The sequence below is a fragment of the Sphaeramia orbicularis genome, chromosome 14 (genome assembly GCF_902148855.1).
Source record: "Sphaeramia orbicularis chromosome 14, fSphaOr1.1, whole genome shotgun sequence".
NCBI lineage: Eukaryota > Metazoa > Chordata > Actinopteri > Kurtiformes > Apogonidae > Sphaeramia > Sphaeramia orbicularis.
This window is the reverse complement of record NC_043970.1, coordinates 42,665,634-42,683,212: the sequence shown is the minus strand read 5'-3', so window position 1 is coordinate 42,683,212 and position 17,579 is coordinate 42,665,634. Positions and strand designations below refer to the sequence as shown.

The 17,579-nt window shown below is 36.6% G+C and overlaps 1 protein-coding gene across 3 annotated transcripts in view; it reads left to right on the top strand.

Annotated features, from left to right (window-relative positions):
* cblb (Cbl proto-oncogene B, E3 ubiquitin protein ligase) overlaps positions 1–17,579 on the top strand; it is a 193,229-nt gene that overhangs the window by 98,295 nt on the left and 77,355 nt on the right. For all 3 annotated transcript variants that reach the window (XM_030154183.1, XM_030154181.1, XM_030154182.1), the window contains exons 5-6: positions 2,521–2,677; positions 10,442–10,563. In XM_030154183.1, the coding sequence (XP_030010043.1) occupies positions 2,521–2,677; positions 10,442–10,563 (279 nt within the window). The remainder of the gene's footprint in view (positions 1–2,520; positions 2,678–10,441; positions 10,564–17,579) is intronic.

Below are 17,579 nucleotides of genomic sequence, written 5' to 3'. Positions count from 1 at the left end.
ACTAGGGATGTCACGATACCGAAAATTCAAGAATCGATACCGATACCACTAAAAGTACACCATTCTCGATACCAAATCAATACCACGGTAAAAAGAAATCATAAGATCCCAGAAACTTAAACAAGTAATCCTTTAAGTATTTGCATATAAATGAATATTACTATTACCTCTAACTCTCATCACTGTCAGTCACTGTTTACTGCTTTGAATGCACAGACCTGATTGGCTGAGTGGTATCATGTGGGCTGGTTCTAAATACATGTAATTGGTCTGTGTGTTTCCTCATCTACTCTACCTTAAGCTGTGCTGGTTCAAATAGAAGCGCTCCACCACCGGCTGGAGGTCCGGGTCCGTTTGGGACGACTTCTGGGTCCAGACCCAGACCATGGTCCACCTGTTAGTGACCGCTGGTGTAGTTTCTTATTGTCAACATTTCTTATCGGCAGTGGTCCGAATGGGCCAGGCTGTAAAAACTGTCGGCCCATCAGACCAGTGCCAATGTGGAGCCCTGATGGTATCACATGTCAGATGTTTCATGCTGAATAACAGAACTCACCTTGGATTCTTAAACAGATGTAGGTGTCTGTCTCCAAGGTGCTTTGCTAGGTTCGTGGTATTCCCCCCACTTCGTTTGAATTCCACAGTGGCAGCGTTTACACAGTGGCTTATGCATGTCCATAATCACGTCGTGGTCGTCTACCTGAAATACTTCCACACACGACTTCAGAATCAGTTGATTTGCCATTTGCAGAAAAACTGCATTGGAAAACAAGTTGCAAGAGCTCAGCGTAAAAATACATAAAAGACAGTACAAAATAAAAGACGATGAAAAATGACATGAATAAGAGTAATAAAAAGACAGGTGCCCCCGTAGATCAACCGACACTCACTTGGACAAAGTGCATGGATCTAAAGCGCGTTATTTATACACAAATACAAAAATAAAACATACACCATACATTGTTAAGTATGTGATATGGAGCTGTTAAGGCTACGCACAGCACTGGGAAAGGAACTGTTGGCAGAGCGAGATGTAGAACATTTGATAGAACGATAGCGTCTGCCGGAAGGAAGAAGAACAAAAAGACAAGCGCCAGGGTCAAAAAGACCAGTGCCTTGGACTTTTGGTCCTTTTTTGTCCATTAGAGGAGGCAGAGCTTTAGCTGCAGCTGTGTCCATTCTTTCATGAGTTCCTGTACCTGTTACTGTCAGTGCGTACCTGTTAGAGAAATATGATATTAGACTGTTCCCTGTAAATACCAGGTGTCCAGAGCACGAGCCATGGATTGGTTGTGATGACATATCCTATGAGAAAGCAGCCGGGATATGTCGACCATACATGTTTTCTGTCTCGTGGTGCCAGTTCGGGGCCAGATCGGCCTGTTGCCCTTGGGCAGATCCGGCCATAGTGTGGGTGGGAGAAGAGTACAAACGCGGTCACTGAACCCATGCATCACCGTGTTTTGGATATCTAAGCCAATGGTGAACCGGATCAACGTCATTATGTTTGGACGCTTGGACCAACAAGTGTTGAGAGAATGCAAACCTCCGCCAAGCACCCCGAACGGTGTGCATGTGTGGATTGACTATTTCTTTTTAAATTAAACAGTTTCAAGGTTGTTCCATACAGCAGAAAAAGTTGAAGCTTGGTACCAGTCATGTGTATGTCAAATTATATTCAATTCCAATCAATATTTGTTGAGTTATAATGAAAAATGTGTCGTAAATGGGATTTTCAGTGTTAAATTGAAATGTCCACAGAGTCCACATTCCGCAGTGGATGTGGAAAATTTTGTGCCAGATACAGGATATTGTTATAAGCTACGGGTGGATCAAATTGGAGGCTAATCGGAGTCGTTCTGAATTTTTTATGAATTTTCGAAAATTGCTCAATGATGAAAGATGGGAAAATTTGAAATTTTGTGACCTTGCTGTGACCTTGAACTTTGGCCTACTTGGCCTAAAATTTTATGGGTTGGTTCCAGGGCCTAGGCCTATCTGTGGGTAAAATTTGGTAAAGTTGGTTGTAATAGTTTTCCTGTAAAGTTGCTAACAAACAAGCAAACATGCAAACAAACAAACAAAGTCAAGTGATCACAATACCTCCTGGTGGAGGTAATGATTGTAATATCCATATTCTTTCCTTATACTTCCTGGTGTTAGTCAGCTGCTGCATCTTGGTGTATACTTGACTCCTTGCCGCGAGTAAAGTCTTCTGATTCCAGAATCCAGTGACTCTGTCTTGATTCTTAGATTTTATCTCAGAATTTTTCTATCAGTACCACCCCCATTATTTCTGGAAGAGTAGTAGTCTACCGATGGTATCGATTCTTCTGCAGGCATCGGTTTTTCTGTTTATTAAAAAAATGAGTAGCAACAATTCTTTTTTCATCATAGTATCAAATGGTATCATGAGTATCGGTTCTCATGACATCCCTCGTTCCCACTGATTAGTGCAATAATTAATGTGATGCTGCTGTCATGCAGGTGTTTCTGACTGGATTTGTTGTTGTCTTGCAGGACAATAGTGCCATGGAAAGTTTTCCGACAGTGCCTTCACGAAGTGCATCACATTAGCTCAGGCCTGGAGGCCATGGCCCTGAAATCCACCATCGACCTCACCTGCAACGACTACATTTCCGTCTTTGAGTTCGACATCTTCACGCGGCTTTTTCAGGTTGGTCAAATAAAAAATAAGGTAAAAACAGCTGTATGTTATGATTTATTCATTTTTTTCTGCTTTTGAGTGGACCGTTTCACGCTACACTTTCGTCCCATACTGTCAAAACTCAGGCTAGAAATGACCCACTTTGACATGAAAACAGATGTGGTGTTTTATTTTTGTAATGTGTCATAAAAATTTGTCATGCTGAAGCCCGCAGGACAGAACATCAAAATTCATGAAAACAGGAGGATGCTTTGAAGATGGAGTGCTACTCACTGTATGTGGTAGCAACTAGATGGAACTCAACTGTTCAGCACTTTGCAAAGAATATTACAATTTTTTTCCTGCGGTCACGATCTTTGAAACCATGGACTATTTTTCCAAAATGCTACACACCAACTACAAAACCCTACAACAAAACAAGCAAGACATTTTACATCTCTTGCAAAAACCTCTTCAAATGCTTTGAAAAATGCACCCAAACCCTGTCTGAGTGAGCACTACACACCAGTGGTATAGATAAGAAATGTGTGGTGGATGTGTAGATTATGGACGTAAATTCTCAACATATGAATAGAAAAATCTGGGATATTTATTAATTTTATTCATTCTTCAAAATACAAAATCACAGTGCAAGAAATCAACATTTGTGGTGTAAAAAATGGGAAAAATAAATTAAAGTCTTATTTGTAGGTGTGAACATTTAGTTTTCATCCACATCATAACCAATATTGTCCTGAACTCAGCGTGTAGGATCTGTTTTCACATATGCTCATGTTTACGGTGTTCCTGGAAGTGTTAAAAACTGAGTGTAATGTGGTGAAGGAGCACTCAGTTTGAGACACTTTGTGAATGTACTAGTCAGCAGTGTTGTGCAAATTACTTCCAAACTGTAATCCATTACAGATTACAAAGTAATTCCTTACTTCAGTAAGTACTTGAGTAATCTGTTACTGTAATGTATTACTTTTGTAATACATTACTCCCAACTCTGGTGATAATACTTAAACACTTCAACACAATATTCACTAATAATATCCCTATACTTAAAAAGGGCTATATGTAGTTGTAACTTTCAGATGTTAAAAAGTAATGTGTTACTGTGATGCATTACTTTTGTAACACGTTACCCCCAACACTGGTGATAATACTTATACACTTCAACATAATATTCACTAATAATATCCCGATACTTAAAAAGGGCCATAAGTAGCTTTAACTTTCAAATATTAAAAAGTAATCTGTTACTGTAATGCATTACTTCTGTAATGTGTTACACCCAACACTGGTGAAAATACTTATACACTTGAACATAATCTAAATAATATCCCTATACTTAAAAAGGGCTATGTGTAGTTTTAACTTTCAAATATTAAAATGTAATCTGTTACTGTACTGTATTACTTTTGTAATGCATTACTCCCAGCACTGATGATAATACTTACACATTTCAGCCTAATCTTCGCTAATATTCACTAATAATATCCCTATACTTTAAAAGGGCTATTTGTAGCTTTAATTTTCGAATATTAAAAAGTAATCTGTGACTGTAATGGATTACTTTTGTAATGCGTTACACCCAACACTGGTGAAAATACTTATATACTTCAACATAATCTTAACTAATAATATCCCTATACTTAAAAATGTCTATATATAGTTTTGACTTTCAAATATTAAAATGTAATCTGTTACAGTACTGTATTACTTTTGTAATGCATTACTCCCAACACTGATGATAATACTTACACATTTCAGCATAATCTTCGCTAATAATCACTAATAACATCCCTATACTTTAAAAGGGCTATGTGTAGCTTTAATTTTCAAATATTAAAAAGTAATCTGTTACTGTAATTTATTACTTTTGTAACACATTACACCCAACACTGGTGATGATACTTATACACTTCAACATAATCTTAACTAATAATATCCCTATACTTAAAACAACTATATGTAATTTAAGTTTTCAAATATTAAAAAGTAACGTGTTACGGTAATGGATTACTTTTCTAACTCATTACTCCCAACACTGTTGTTCAGAGATAGCATTTGGAGAATCACAGTCAGTGTTTAAGCATATAGGGGAAAAAACTGTGATTTGCATTTTCTTTTCTAGGTTTATGGAAGTCCACAAAAGTAAACTTTAATGCCAGGGAGTTTTACCAAGTCGTTACCAACCTGAGAAACGTTCAGATCTGCTTGGATGAAACAGAACCTGCCTCCTGTTCTACATCTTCACACTCTTTTTGCCAAATGTGTTTCAAAAGTTAAAAGTCACATTTGTGTGTTTGCACATGGCTGGTGGCGCCGCTGCTTGTTCTCATCAATTACCTCACATCAGAATGCACAGAAACCAAAACGCAGTGTTCCACAGGAGAAGATGCATGATCAAAACTGCTTTAGCTGTGGCTTTCATACGTTTACGGCATAGGAGCAAAAGAAAACACAGAAGATGTTTGTCCTGTTTGATTATTTTTTACTTCTATTTTTGTTCTTGGTGGAGGGTTTTTGGATGTGTGCGGCTCGAGCTGCCTCCTGTTGACAGATTACTGGCCCATGTGGCTTCAAGATGGTGTGTGGGCGTCGAGGCCTTAAATCGATGTTTTACTTTGGCAGAACCTTTGTGTTTTGCATGCTTTAGCCTTGACATGAAAAATGAGACTCTGAATATTCTGTCAGGATCAGGGTCACAATAGCTTTTTTTTCTGTTTTTTTTTTTTTTTTTTTTTTCAGTGAATAAAAGTTGAAGAAAAGAAGTCATTGCTAAATTCTGCTAATGGTCTCCTGGAGCAGATAGTGTTGTGGGTTGGAGTTTCTGTTGAATGTTGGTGTAACCGGTGTGTCAGTCAAAGCCGGCCCCCTGGGGTAAAACCCATGCCCCTGGCCCGGTTGATTCACCGGTTGGGAATTCTGGTGGGAGGTAGAGGGGGGGGTCAGACGGTCCCCGTGGAGGTGAGAATGACTCGGTGAACAAAGGAGGAAAATGTGTCAAAGTCAGTGACAAACGCCTGAGAAACGACAGTCCTCTTAGTTTGATAAAGTCAGAAGTGCTGGAAATCTGCTGGGATTCAGTCTGGATGGATCTGTCTGTCAGTAGTCGCTTTTCCATCGACCCTCAAATTGTGCAAATGTAACTTGTACATAAAAATGTACCTAATGGAAAAACGACAATTTCGCCAAAACTCTCATTTTCCGATTAAAAGTTTTTGCGTTGGCAACAGGTGGTTTTTCAGGCGTAGCGCAAATGGCATATCACGCAAAACTGTAATGGAAAGACCTTTTTTCGCAACTAGCGTCAGGTGAATTAATAAACTGGATTTTGGCGTACATTAGAATAAAAGAAGAAGAAGCATGTGGCGGTATGTGTGGACACACCAGGAAACCCAATCATTTTTAATTTATACTTTTTTTTTTCTTTTGTTCAGACAAGGTTTAGTTTTTTAGATGTTACCTGCTGGACAGTTTCGACTGCGACTCCACTCTTCCTCAGAAGCATCATCCGACGTGCTGCTGACGTGTCATTTATCAGCTGGTCGCACACCTGGCATTCCCTCCTCCAGAGACCACCCAAGGCGGAGGAGGCGCCAGACCAATCAGAGCCTGTCAAGCCGACCAGCCAAGAAATGACATGTCAGCAACACATCACATGACGCTTCGTAGGAAGACTGGAGTCACAGTCGAAACTGTCAAGTAGGTAACGTCTACAAAACTATACCTTGTCTGAACAAAAGAAAAAAATGTGAATCAGAATCAGCTTTATTGGCCAAGTATGTGAACGCATACAAGGACTGGGGCTTTGGTTTTTACGTTGCTCACGACATACAGTTCCGACATGAGCCTAGACAACGTGGAAAAAAGAAAGTATAATTACATAAACAGAAGACAAAATGAACATCATTAGCCTAATTTTTTAATTTAGTACGAGGTAGAGGGGTAATATATAATAATAATAATAATAATAATAATAATAATAATAATAATAATAATAATAATAATAATAATAATGAATATATCTGTAAATCAACACCATATTTACATTTGTCTCTATGTTTATGGAAGGACTTCTTGTGTCATCTCGCGATAATAAATAAACAAATCATCGCGTTTGTGATTTAATGGAAAAACCGACATTACACACTTTTGTTTTGTCGACATTTAGTAAATATCGGTAAAGTTTTGCGCAGATGTCCAATGGAAAAGTGACTAGTTATTGTGCAAAAAGATGTTTTACTGTTGTGCACAAGTCTTGCATCTTCTGCAAAAAACACTGCTGTTACTTTAGCGATATGTGCTCAGCATTGTGCAGGTTGTAAGGGAACTTCAGGCAAATTCGCGGTCTATCTTTGTTTGGGGGAACTGGCCAACACGCAGACTAAGGCTACGTTCAGACTGCAGCCAAATGTGGCCCACATGCCATTTTTTGCCGCTATTTGACCTGTATCTGACCTGTTAAAGACAGAACGGCACAAATCGGATTTTTTCAAATCCAACCCAGGCCACTTTCATATGTGGTCCTAAATCTGATACATATCCGATATTTTGCAACGTAACGTCAGTCTAAATGGCCAGGTCGCATTTATCCTACCTCTATGGGGGGTTGTGGGGGGGGGGTCTGCCTCGGTGCAGGTCTGTGCTCTCCAAGTGCTTTTCTAGTTTTAAATAGTATACTGGTTAATAATAATAATAATAATAATAATAATAATAATAATGGATTGGATTTCTATAGCGCTTTTCTAGACACCCAAAGCGCTTTACATTATTGACACATTATTTATTCGCTCTCACATTCACACTCTGGTGTGTGGTAAACTACATTTGTAGCCACAGCTGTCCTGGGGCAGACTGACAGAACATTACACAGAGCAGTGCATTCTGGGTGGTTTGCAATATTAATTCTGTTGATCAGTATGTGAGTAATAAAGTTTACAGTCATTCTTGGAAGTGGGTCTGCGTTAAAAATGTTTGATTAGTACTGCTCAAGCTTAGAGAGTTTGTGGAATTGTTTTTTTTTTTTCCCACTGAGGAAATAAAGTAAATGAACAAATGATAAAATTTTGGTGGTGATCAGGGGGATTTTTTGTTTGTTTGTTTGTCTGTTAGCAAGATAACTCAGAAAGTTATAGAAGGATTTGGATGAAATTTTCAGGAAATGTTGATACTGGCACAAAGACCGAATGATTATATTTTGGTGGTGGTGGTGGGGGGGGGTTGATCTGCCTTGGTGGAGGTCTGCGCTCTCCGAGTGCTTTTCTACTTTCTAACCCTTCTGCAAAATCACCTACAAAAACATTTCAGCTTCTTCAGTATGCTTCTAAATCACTCATATTATCAGTGAGAGGACATTGATGACATATTTCCTTCACACGTTTATCATCATAATAAGCAGGTGCTGTTCTGTAATGAAGTGAAAATGGGTCCGGTTCTTCCTAAATGCGCTGTTCCAGACCATGCAGAGCCCAGTCAGTCCATGCTGTTTCTTCCTTCCAGTCCTGCTCATTACTCAGTATTTTTCCTTCTGCCTCTTTGGGCCGGGCCTCCATCCAGTTTACGGCTCAAATCAACAAACTGACAGTTTGAGTGGTGGGGCCTCACCAAAGTCCACTCATTCCAGTTTCCATGGGTGTTTTCTTTTTTTTTTGTGTTTGTGTGTGTGTGTGTGTGTGTGTGTGTGTGTGTGTGTGTGTGTGTGTGTGTGTGTGTCTTCTGCCAAACCAGCTCCACAGTTTAGGCCGTCAGATCGCTGTCCCTGAGCTCCAGCTAACAGGAGCGATGGAGGTGAAGGTTGAGGCTGTTAGCTCCACAACGCAGCCAACTGGCAGCACCACGTCAACACAATGCCCCTCAGCTCCGTACAGCTGGACGCTCTTAATTTAGACATCTGATATAAACAGCCCCTCTGTCAACACTGGGGCAATTTTACACCAGAGAATTTAGCAACAAGTGTGGTCGTTACACACACAAAAAAGCCCATAAATCAGAGATAAATGGTCATTAACTCATAGAGACCCAACCATCCACCAGCGACCAAAACCATCTACTGATCTAAAATGTTTAAAAACTTCTACTAATTCTATCAATCCATGTCAATAATTGATGTAAAATACAGTTCTTCATCTTTTCATGGTCATCAGATATGACCCATTTGGACGTTCACAGGCTCAGTAGTTACCGTGGTAACACAGTCATCTTCTACAATATTGATTCACCAGTAAAACCCATGGAGTTGGATCAGTGACGGTGGATGGACACACTGGGTTTATGTTCAGTTAATGAGAGATTTGACTGAAAAAAGTCACTTTTTCTCAATTTTTGACATAATAACCCTCAACTTTAATCTGAGCTTTAATGAACATCTACTTGATCAGTGAATTAAATATAGGAAAATACCTGATTTCTACTGAAAAAATGTAAAATACAGAGGATAATGTTATGATAAATGGTGATAAGTCCCTTGAGAAAGGTTAAACACTGCAAAAATCAAAATCGTACCAAGTGTATTTTTCTCAATTCTAGTCCAAATATCTCATCACACTTAAAATCAGACACAATCACCTAAAGAGGAACTTTTCAGTGAGATATAAGAACGGATTTTTAGGCAATAGATCTGGAAAATCTGACTTCAAGAAATCTTACCAAGATAATTTTCACTTTGTTCCACTGGCAGATTTTTTTTTTGCTTATTTCAGGATTTTGTTTTGGCTTTTTTTTTTTTTTTTTTGCTTAATTCAAGCAAAAAAACAAATCTGCCAATTGAACAAGTGAAAATTATCTTGGTAAGATTTCTTGAAATCAGATTTTCCAGATCTATTGTCTATAAATCAGTTCTTATATCTCACTGAAAAGTTACTCTTTAGGTGAATATGTCTTATTTTAAGTGTGATGAGATATTTGTACTAGAAATGAGGAAAATACACTTGGTAAGATTTAGATTTTTTCCAGTGTTCACCAGTAAAACCCATGGAGTTGGATCAGTGACAGTGGATGGACACACTAGGTTTATGTTCAGTTAATGAGAGATTTGACTGAAAAAAGTTACTTTTTCTCAGTTTTTGACATAATAACCCTCAACTTTAATCTGAGCTTTAATGAACATCTATTTGATCAGTGAATTAAATATAGGAAAATACCTGATTTCCACTGAAAGAAATGTAAAATACAGAGGATAATGTTATGATAAATGGTGATAAATCACTTAAGAAAGATGAAATAGAGAGAAAACTTTATTTGGGAACTGTGACAAAAGTCTCACTGGGTTTTTATGGGTTAAAAAGTTGCAGATGCTAAATTGCTGTTTTCTATTCAATGTGTGCTTTGTAGTTAGGTGTAAAAGTCTGCTATATTTACACATATTAAAAAAAAAAAAAAAAAGCACCACTTTTTAGAGTCTTTCCGGCCGAATAATCAAGTCAACAGACTCCTATGCAATGCTAGCTAGTTTTCTGCCACATTAAATGCTTTGGCAGCGGTCTAATCCTGTTCTACAGAAAACCACAAACAACAAAGCCAAAACACAACTGGCTGCGCTGCATGAGCTGCTTCCCAAACTCCTCGTTGCCGAGCTGGACTGGTATCTGAAGCTTGGCCTCTATAGTTTCCCATTCAATTTATCATTTGTTCACTTGGCAGCAGTCAGAGAATCCTGTCCGGCCAAGTGAACATATTTGTTTTGAGAAGCACCAACTCGGCTTTACTTAGGATGGTAACATGAAACATTAATGTACAAGGCACCATAATGTGTTTAGTTACACTGCACCCGTGCTCTTTTTTCAGCCTTGGGGATCGATTCTGAGGAACTGGAACTTCCTGGCGGTAACTCACCCAGGTTACATGGCGTTCTTAACCTACGACGAAGTCAAGGCGCGACTGCACAAGTACATCAATAAGCCTGGCAGGTACGTTATCTGTGTGTGAGTGGGCATTTAAAACATTCTAATCAGCACTCAGACTACTGTCAAATGTTGTTTGTTTTCCATTTGGCGCTACACTTTTAGCTTTGAGTGGGTTTATCAGAGGTTTTTGATGACAGTATCTGCACAGTGGAAATTAAAGCAATGAAACACAAAGCAACTCTTATCATTAGTGTTGGTGGAGTTGTTCTAGGTTTAGAAAAACTCCACTAACGCTGATGGTTTTTATTAGAGAGCGTAAGCAGCTTTAGTTTTATTTTGTATTCTGAGGAATTAAGTGGTCTTAGTGCATAGTTTTTCACACATTATAAGGAATGTGTGAAAAACTCCACACAGAGAAGCAAAACAAAAAAAAAGGTAGAATGAAAGAATAGTCATTAAAGCATTGTTTATTCAAGTGTAATTTTACCTCTGTGTTGAGTTTTAATACGTACACTGCAAAAATCTAAATCTTACCAAGTGTGTTTTTCCTCATTTCTAGTCCAAATATCTCATCACACTTAACCCTTTCATGCATGAATTATGAGAAGCTTAATCAAGATTTTTTTTCCTGAGTGTTTTTATTCCTCTTTAGGCTTGAAAAAAGCAATGTGATTAATTTTTTTTTTTTTTTTTTTTTTTTTTTAATGAACCTATTTTTCATGGGGTTACAAAAATGTCCAGTCAGCTGGACACCATGCATTTACTGACATACTGTGTGAAAACTATGAAATACATTTTTTTAATGCTGTTAATCTGTTCTCACATTTTAACATTCTATAACTTCCTGAGACCCAGCAATGCATTTCTGTCCTCTGTAGGGGACAAAAGTTTTACAGCTTTATTAAAAAAAAAAAAAAAAATGCTGTCCACTGCAAAGGACATTTCATAGTTAAAAAAAAATCTATCTGAAAAAACTGTTGTATCATACTGTTTCCAATCAAGACAATTATTAAATGTAAAAAAGCCAAACCTTTTCCTTTCCTGGGTTTCCAGTTATTACTCAGATAAGCCAAAAAAAATATGTTGTTTTAAAGAAAAAACCTGTTAATTACAAGCTAATAACCATTAGCAATTGATTTACACTCAAATATGTTACAAATCAGGTTAATCAAGAGCAGTAATGGTATGAATTGCAGTGTATGGGATGATGCATAAGCGTCCACTGTGTTGGTTGATATGGAACTAAAACAACAAAATCCATAAATATACAAGAAAACAACTTTGAATAGCTGTCCACTGTAGTGACCACTATGCATGAAAGGGTTAAAATAAGACAGGATCACCTAAAGAGTAACTTTTCAGTGAGATACAAGAACTGATTTTTAGAAAATAGATTTGGAAAATCAGATTTCAAGAAATGTTACCAAGATAATTTTCACTTGTTCTATTGGCAGATTTTTTTTTTTTTTTTTTTTGCTTGAATTAAGAAAATGGAATTAAATTAAGCAAAAAATGCCCAGGGACTACAGGGGGAAATTAGCACTAGTGCTACAGCCTGGTACACTACATCTGTCCTTTTTAAGGTTAATGTATATTGTGCCTTGTCTCTGTCTTAAGGTTATAATAGTTTTGGATTTTTAATTATAGTTTAGTTTTATTTAGTTTTGACTATTTTTTCTCTAATTCAGTTAGTTTTAATTAGTTTTTAGAGCAAAAATACACTTGATAAGATTTAGATTTTTGCAGTGCTGCATGACTGAAAACAGGTATGAAGTGGGAAAGTATGAAGTGTTGGAATGTCCAGGTGTAGAAAACAGCAGTAGTTCAGGGACACAGACCTTATCTTTCATTACAGCTGAAAAAGTTTTAGTGTTTAGTATCTCTCTACAAAAGTCTGTTATTGTGAAACACCATGGCACTTTTGTTTTCTTGACCATGAACCACCATGAACACAAGGAGAACATGAAAAGAAACAGGATTTTACCATGAATTCTGTTATTTTTATTTTTTGTTGCATTCATATTCACTGCTAAATTGAGTCTAGCAGTGAATATGAAAGCAATAAAAAACCATAGAGCTAAAAAGAAAAAAAAAAACAACTTGAAAAGTTTAATAATTCATATCAAATGAATGATTCCATATTCTTTGTACAATGGTAAGAATTCTGGTGGTTGTGCATTTTTTCCTCTGACCGAATCTCAAACAGAGAAATCTGTCTTGTTAAACAGCTAAAACTGTGTAAGATAATGTGTTTAGAAAAGATTCTGTGAACAAGCTGATTGAAAAAACAGGATGCGGATCCTTTTAAATGGATGTTGGCTATGGCCGATAATAACCTTATGTCGCCTCTTTGTTGGTGTAAAAAGTGAGCATTTGTTTACCCTTGACTTATCTGAACCCTTCCCGCCGGTCACCTGCTGCTTCCTTGTTGTTATCTGTGTGCAGAGGCGCAGCCAGGTCTGAAAGTCAACATGCTGTTTCAGGATCCAATTTTCATGGATATAACCATTGATCTCCTCGGTCTGCACATATGCTCATGAATATTTACAACTCCAGTAGCTGTAGCAAACGGCCTAAAGAGCTCAGGCTCAAAGGCACTGGATAATATCAGTCAAAAATAAAGAATGTTTATGAATTTTCATTTGGGATTATATGTGTCATAAACAGGTCACACCTCTAAAGTTGCGGGCTGAGGAAGCCACCCAAAGCGCCTTATTACTGTCGTATATATTCATAAAACAAGCCGTATCTTTGTTTCAAAGCTTGTGATGACAGTAGTGTGTGGTGATCCTGTCTCTGAGCCAAGAATGTGTTTCACTTTCAGTAATGAACCCTATAGCCGAGCTGTAACGTGACGGCGTATTAGAGCCGCGTCAGAAAAGAAAAACACAAGTCACTACCAGAATACAGTCCTAAAGTATCAATTTAAAACTCACAATTTTATGAGAATAAAATCGAACTACAAAAGCACTTGGAGAGCGCAGACCTCCGCCAAAGCAGATCAGCCGTCCCCATCACCACCAAAATTTAATCATTTGTTCCTTGTGCCAGAATCAACATTTCCTGAAAATTTCTTCCAAATCCGTCAATAACTTTTTGAGTCAACAGACAAACAGACAGAAAGACAGCAAGACAAACCCTGATGAAAACATAATTTCTGCCATTCCTTGGCAGAGGTAATTATAAAACAGTCATCATTTTACAAGAATACATTCAGAATATTTTTATCCGGACTGTAACATGTGACAGCGTGTTAGGGCCACCTCAGAAAATACAAACACAAGTCCCTAGCAGAATAAAGTCGTAAAATATCAAGGTAAAACTCACAATTTTATGAGAATAATTATTATTGTAATTAATTAATTATCATGATAAGAAGATATTATCACTTTCATTAATGATTGTATTTATAGTAAATATTTAAAATGCATATAAATATTATAGTTTATATTTAAAACGGTTGATTATGCAAATCTGATTGTGTATGAGGTGAATTAAAAAAGTGCATGTGAATGGTTTGTATGGATGTTTTGTGTTATTGTAAAAATATACAGGAAAAAAAAGTGTTAACAAAGCAAAGGAAGTGGAATTAATTTAATTATTAGTTTGTAAAAAGGGGGTGGAGTCTATATGTTATACTTCTTCCCACTCCTTTTCGAGCTCAGGAAAATTTAGCTTGACCATGTCGTACAGTTCTGTTATCTGATGATTCTATAAGCTGGAAATAAAACTAAACTAAACTACTACTACTACTACTAATAGAATAAAATCAAATTACAAAACAGTCATAATTTTAGAAGAATAAAGTCGGAATATTTTTAGAATAAAGTCGTAGTTTAAAAAAAACAACAACTCATAATTTAACAGAAATAATGTCATACTTTTATGATATTAAAGTTATAGTATTCTGAAAATAAATGTGCAGTAGTGTATTTATTTGTCACAGTTCAAAGACAAGGTGGGCACAGATTCTATCGAATACAGTAGATGTTTGTGACAGATGTGGACGCTCACCCTACAGTCTTACACACGTTTTTTTCTTGGCTAATGACGTTGACAGTTTCCACTGTGACTCCAGTCTTCCTCAGAAGCGTCATCCCACATGCTGCTAACATGTCATTTATCAGCTGGTTGGCTTGACAGGCTCTGATTGGTCCGTCCAGTTGACCGCGCCTTCCCCGCCTTGGGTGGTCTCTGGAGGAGGGAATCCCAGGTGTGCAAAAGGGTGTGCGCCCCCTCGTCCTGGGAAACCTGAAAATTTTATCCAAATCCTTCCTTAACTTTTTGAGTTATCTTGCTAACAGACAAACAACCCCCCCCACCCCCCCACCCCTGCCCAATCACCACTAAAATTTAATCATTTGTTCCTTGTGCCAGTATCAACATTTCCTGAAAATTTCATAACTTTTGTTATGTTATCTTGCTAACAGACAAACAAACAAACAAACAAACCGACCCAAATGAAAACATAACCTCCTTGTCGGAGGTAATAAACAAAACAGGTCAAAAGCAATATAAACAACTGAAATGTATTTAAAGTTAAAGGCTCCCATATTTTGTTAAATGTGTTTATAGAATTATTTAGAGTCTTTATTTATAGAGCTTTTCAACACTTATACAGGTTATTGGCTTACTTTATCCTAATATTTTATATTTATTGAAAACCTTAGTTTTAAACATCCTTTAAAATGTAGTGACTGATGTGCATGCTTTTAATTCTTTATCCCGGTTATTCTGTAAGTTTGCTCCAATTACAGTTGACTGATTAATTTACATTGACAGGAATACTTAGTTCTATAGGACGTCCACGTCAGATGCATCATGTTAGTTAGAAAAATGACTTTACACATTTCTATTTTCGGACTAAAACATGAAAGTTTGGCTAGAACTGGAGGCACACTCTTAATTTTTATATATATATATATATATATATATATATATATATATATATATATATATATATATATATATTATATATATATTTTTTTTTTTTTTTTTTTTTACTTTATTTATAGAAATTTTCAACATTTTTAGAACTTTTCATTTAACAAATATAACATTTATAATTTCAAGTAATGTATTCATGATACAGAGATTGACACCGGACATGATGAACAAACAGAACCCAAGGAGAAAAAAAAAATACAAACAAGACAGTGTATTCTGGTACCGTTAAACACAGAAAGAAAATAAACAAATAAATAAACAAAACAGGTCAAAAACAATATAAATAACTAAAATGTATTTAAAGTTCCAGGCTAGGTAACATATTTCATGCAGTGTAAAAGAGGCTCCCATGTTTTGTAAAATTTGTTGATAGTTATTTAGGGTCTTTATTTATAGAACTTCTCAACATTTTTGGAACTTTTCATTTAACATATATAACATTTATAATTTCAAATAATGTATTTATGATACAGAGATTGACACATGACGGACATGATAAACAAACAGAACCCAAGAAGAAAAAAAAATACAAACAAGACACATAAAAAGACAGTGCATTCTGGTACCGTTAAAGAAGGAAAGAAAATAAATAAATAAATAAACCAAACAAAACAGGTCAAAAACAATATAAATAACTAATATAAACAACTGTTTCTAATTTTATGAATGCTGGCACTTTACATCTTACCCAGGGACAACAGTTGAAAAATAGCTTTTTTGCTAATACTGACACATTTACAGAAATGCTCATTAATGTGTACTGTCCCTGCTAAATAAACAAATAAATAAACTCAGATGTATTTAAAGTTCCAGGCCAGGTAACATATTCACGCAGTGTAAAAGATTCTCTCATATTTTGTTAAATTTGTTGATAGAGTTATTTAGGGTGCAGTCTGCACACCAATCTTTTTTCTTTCTTTTTTTTTTTTTTTTTTACTTTATTTACAGAACTTTTCAACATTTTTAGAACTTTTCACATAACAAATATAACATTTATAATTTCAAGTAATGTAATCACGATACAGAGATTGACACTGGACATGATAAACAAACAGAACCCAAGGAGAAAAAAATAAATAAATAAACAAAACAGGTCAAAAACAATATAAACAAGTAATATAAACAACTGTTTCTAATTTTATGAATGCTGGTACTTTACATCTTACCCAGTGACAACAGTTGAAAAATAGCTTTTTTTGCAAATACTGACTCATTTACAGAAATGCTCATTAATGTGCACTGTACCTGCTAAATAAACAAACAAACAAATACATAAATAAATAAATAAACTCAAATGTATTTAAAGTTCCAGACCAGGTAACATATTCACGTAGTGTAAAAGGGGCTCCTATATTTTGTTAAATTTGTTGATAGAGTTCTTCGGGTGCAGCCTACACACCAATCTTCAGGGTTTTCCCCGTCCACGTGGCGAGTTCCTGGTGAAGAGAAGAACACGGTTTGGAGAAAATACCTTCAACAACGTTGGTGATTTATAGAGAGCAGTGAGTGTAGCCTTGAGCTGAGCCATGCATGCCCTGTGATTAGTCGGTGTAGCGTGGCAGCATGGTCGAGCAGAGCAGATAATGACAGGACAGAAAATGTGTGCGCATGTGTGTGTATGCCTGTGTGTGTGTGCGTGTGTGTGTGTCTATGCAAATGTATAGGACGCTGATAACAAACTGAATCATGCAAATACCATTGTTATGCATCAAGACTGGTACAAGCGCACAAACATTCTCACAGCTGCTTGTGGGGGAGGGCTGTCGTATCAGATGAGTCTCTACATGATAACATTTGGACTTACTCAGACACACTCAGTTTCACACATGCCCACACACACACACACACACTGGTAGAACATCCAGAGCAAAAAGAAAGATCATACAGACAGAAGAAAAGTCAGACTGCAGATCAGGGTTTCTGTTAGCTTCAACCTGACATTTGTTTGGAAAAAGTTGACAATTAAACTGTTTGGTCACGCTCAATATGTACACGAAAAGCTGCACGATATTGGAAAAAAACCGACATTGCAATTTTTTTTAACCCCTGCAATATATATTGTGATATGAAAAAGTACACAGGAGGATATAATACAGTGTTTTTCAACCTTGGAACGTGGGGTCGCCTGAAAT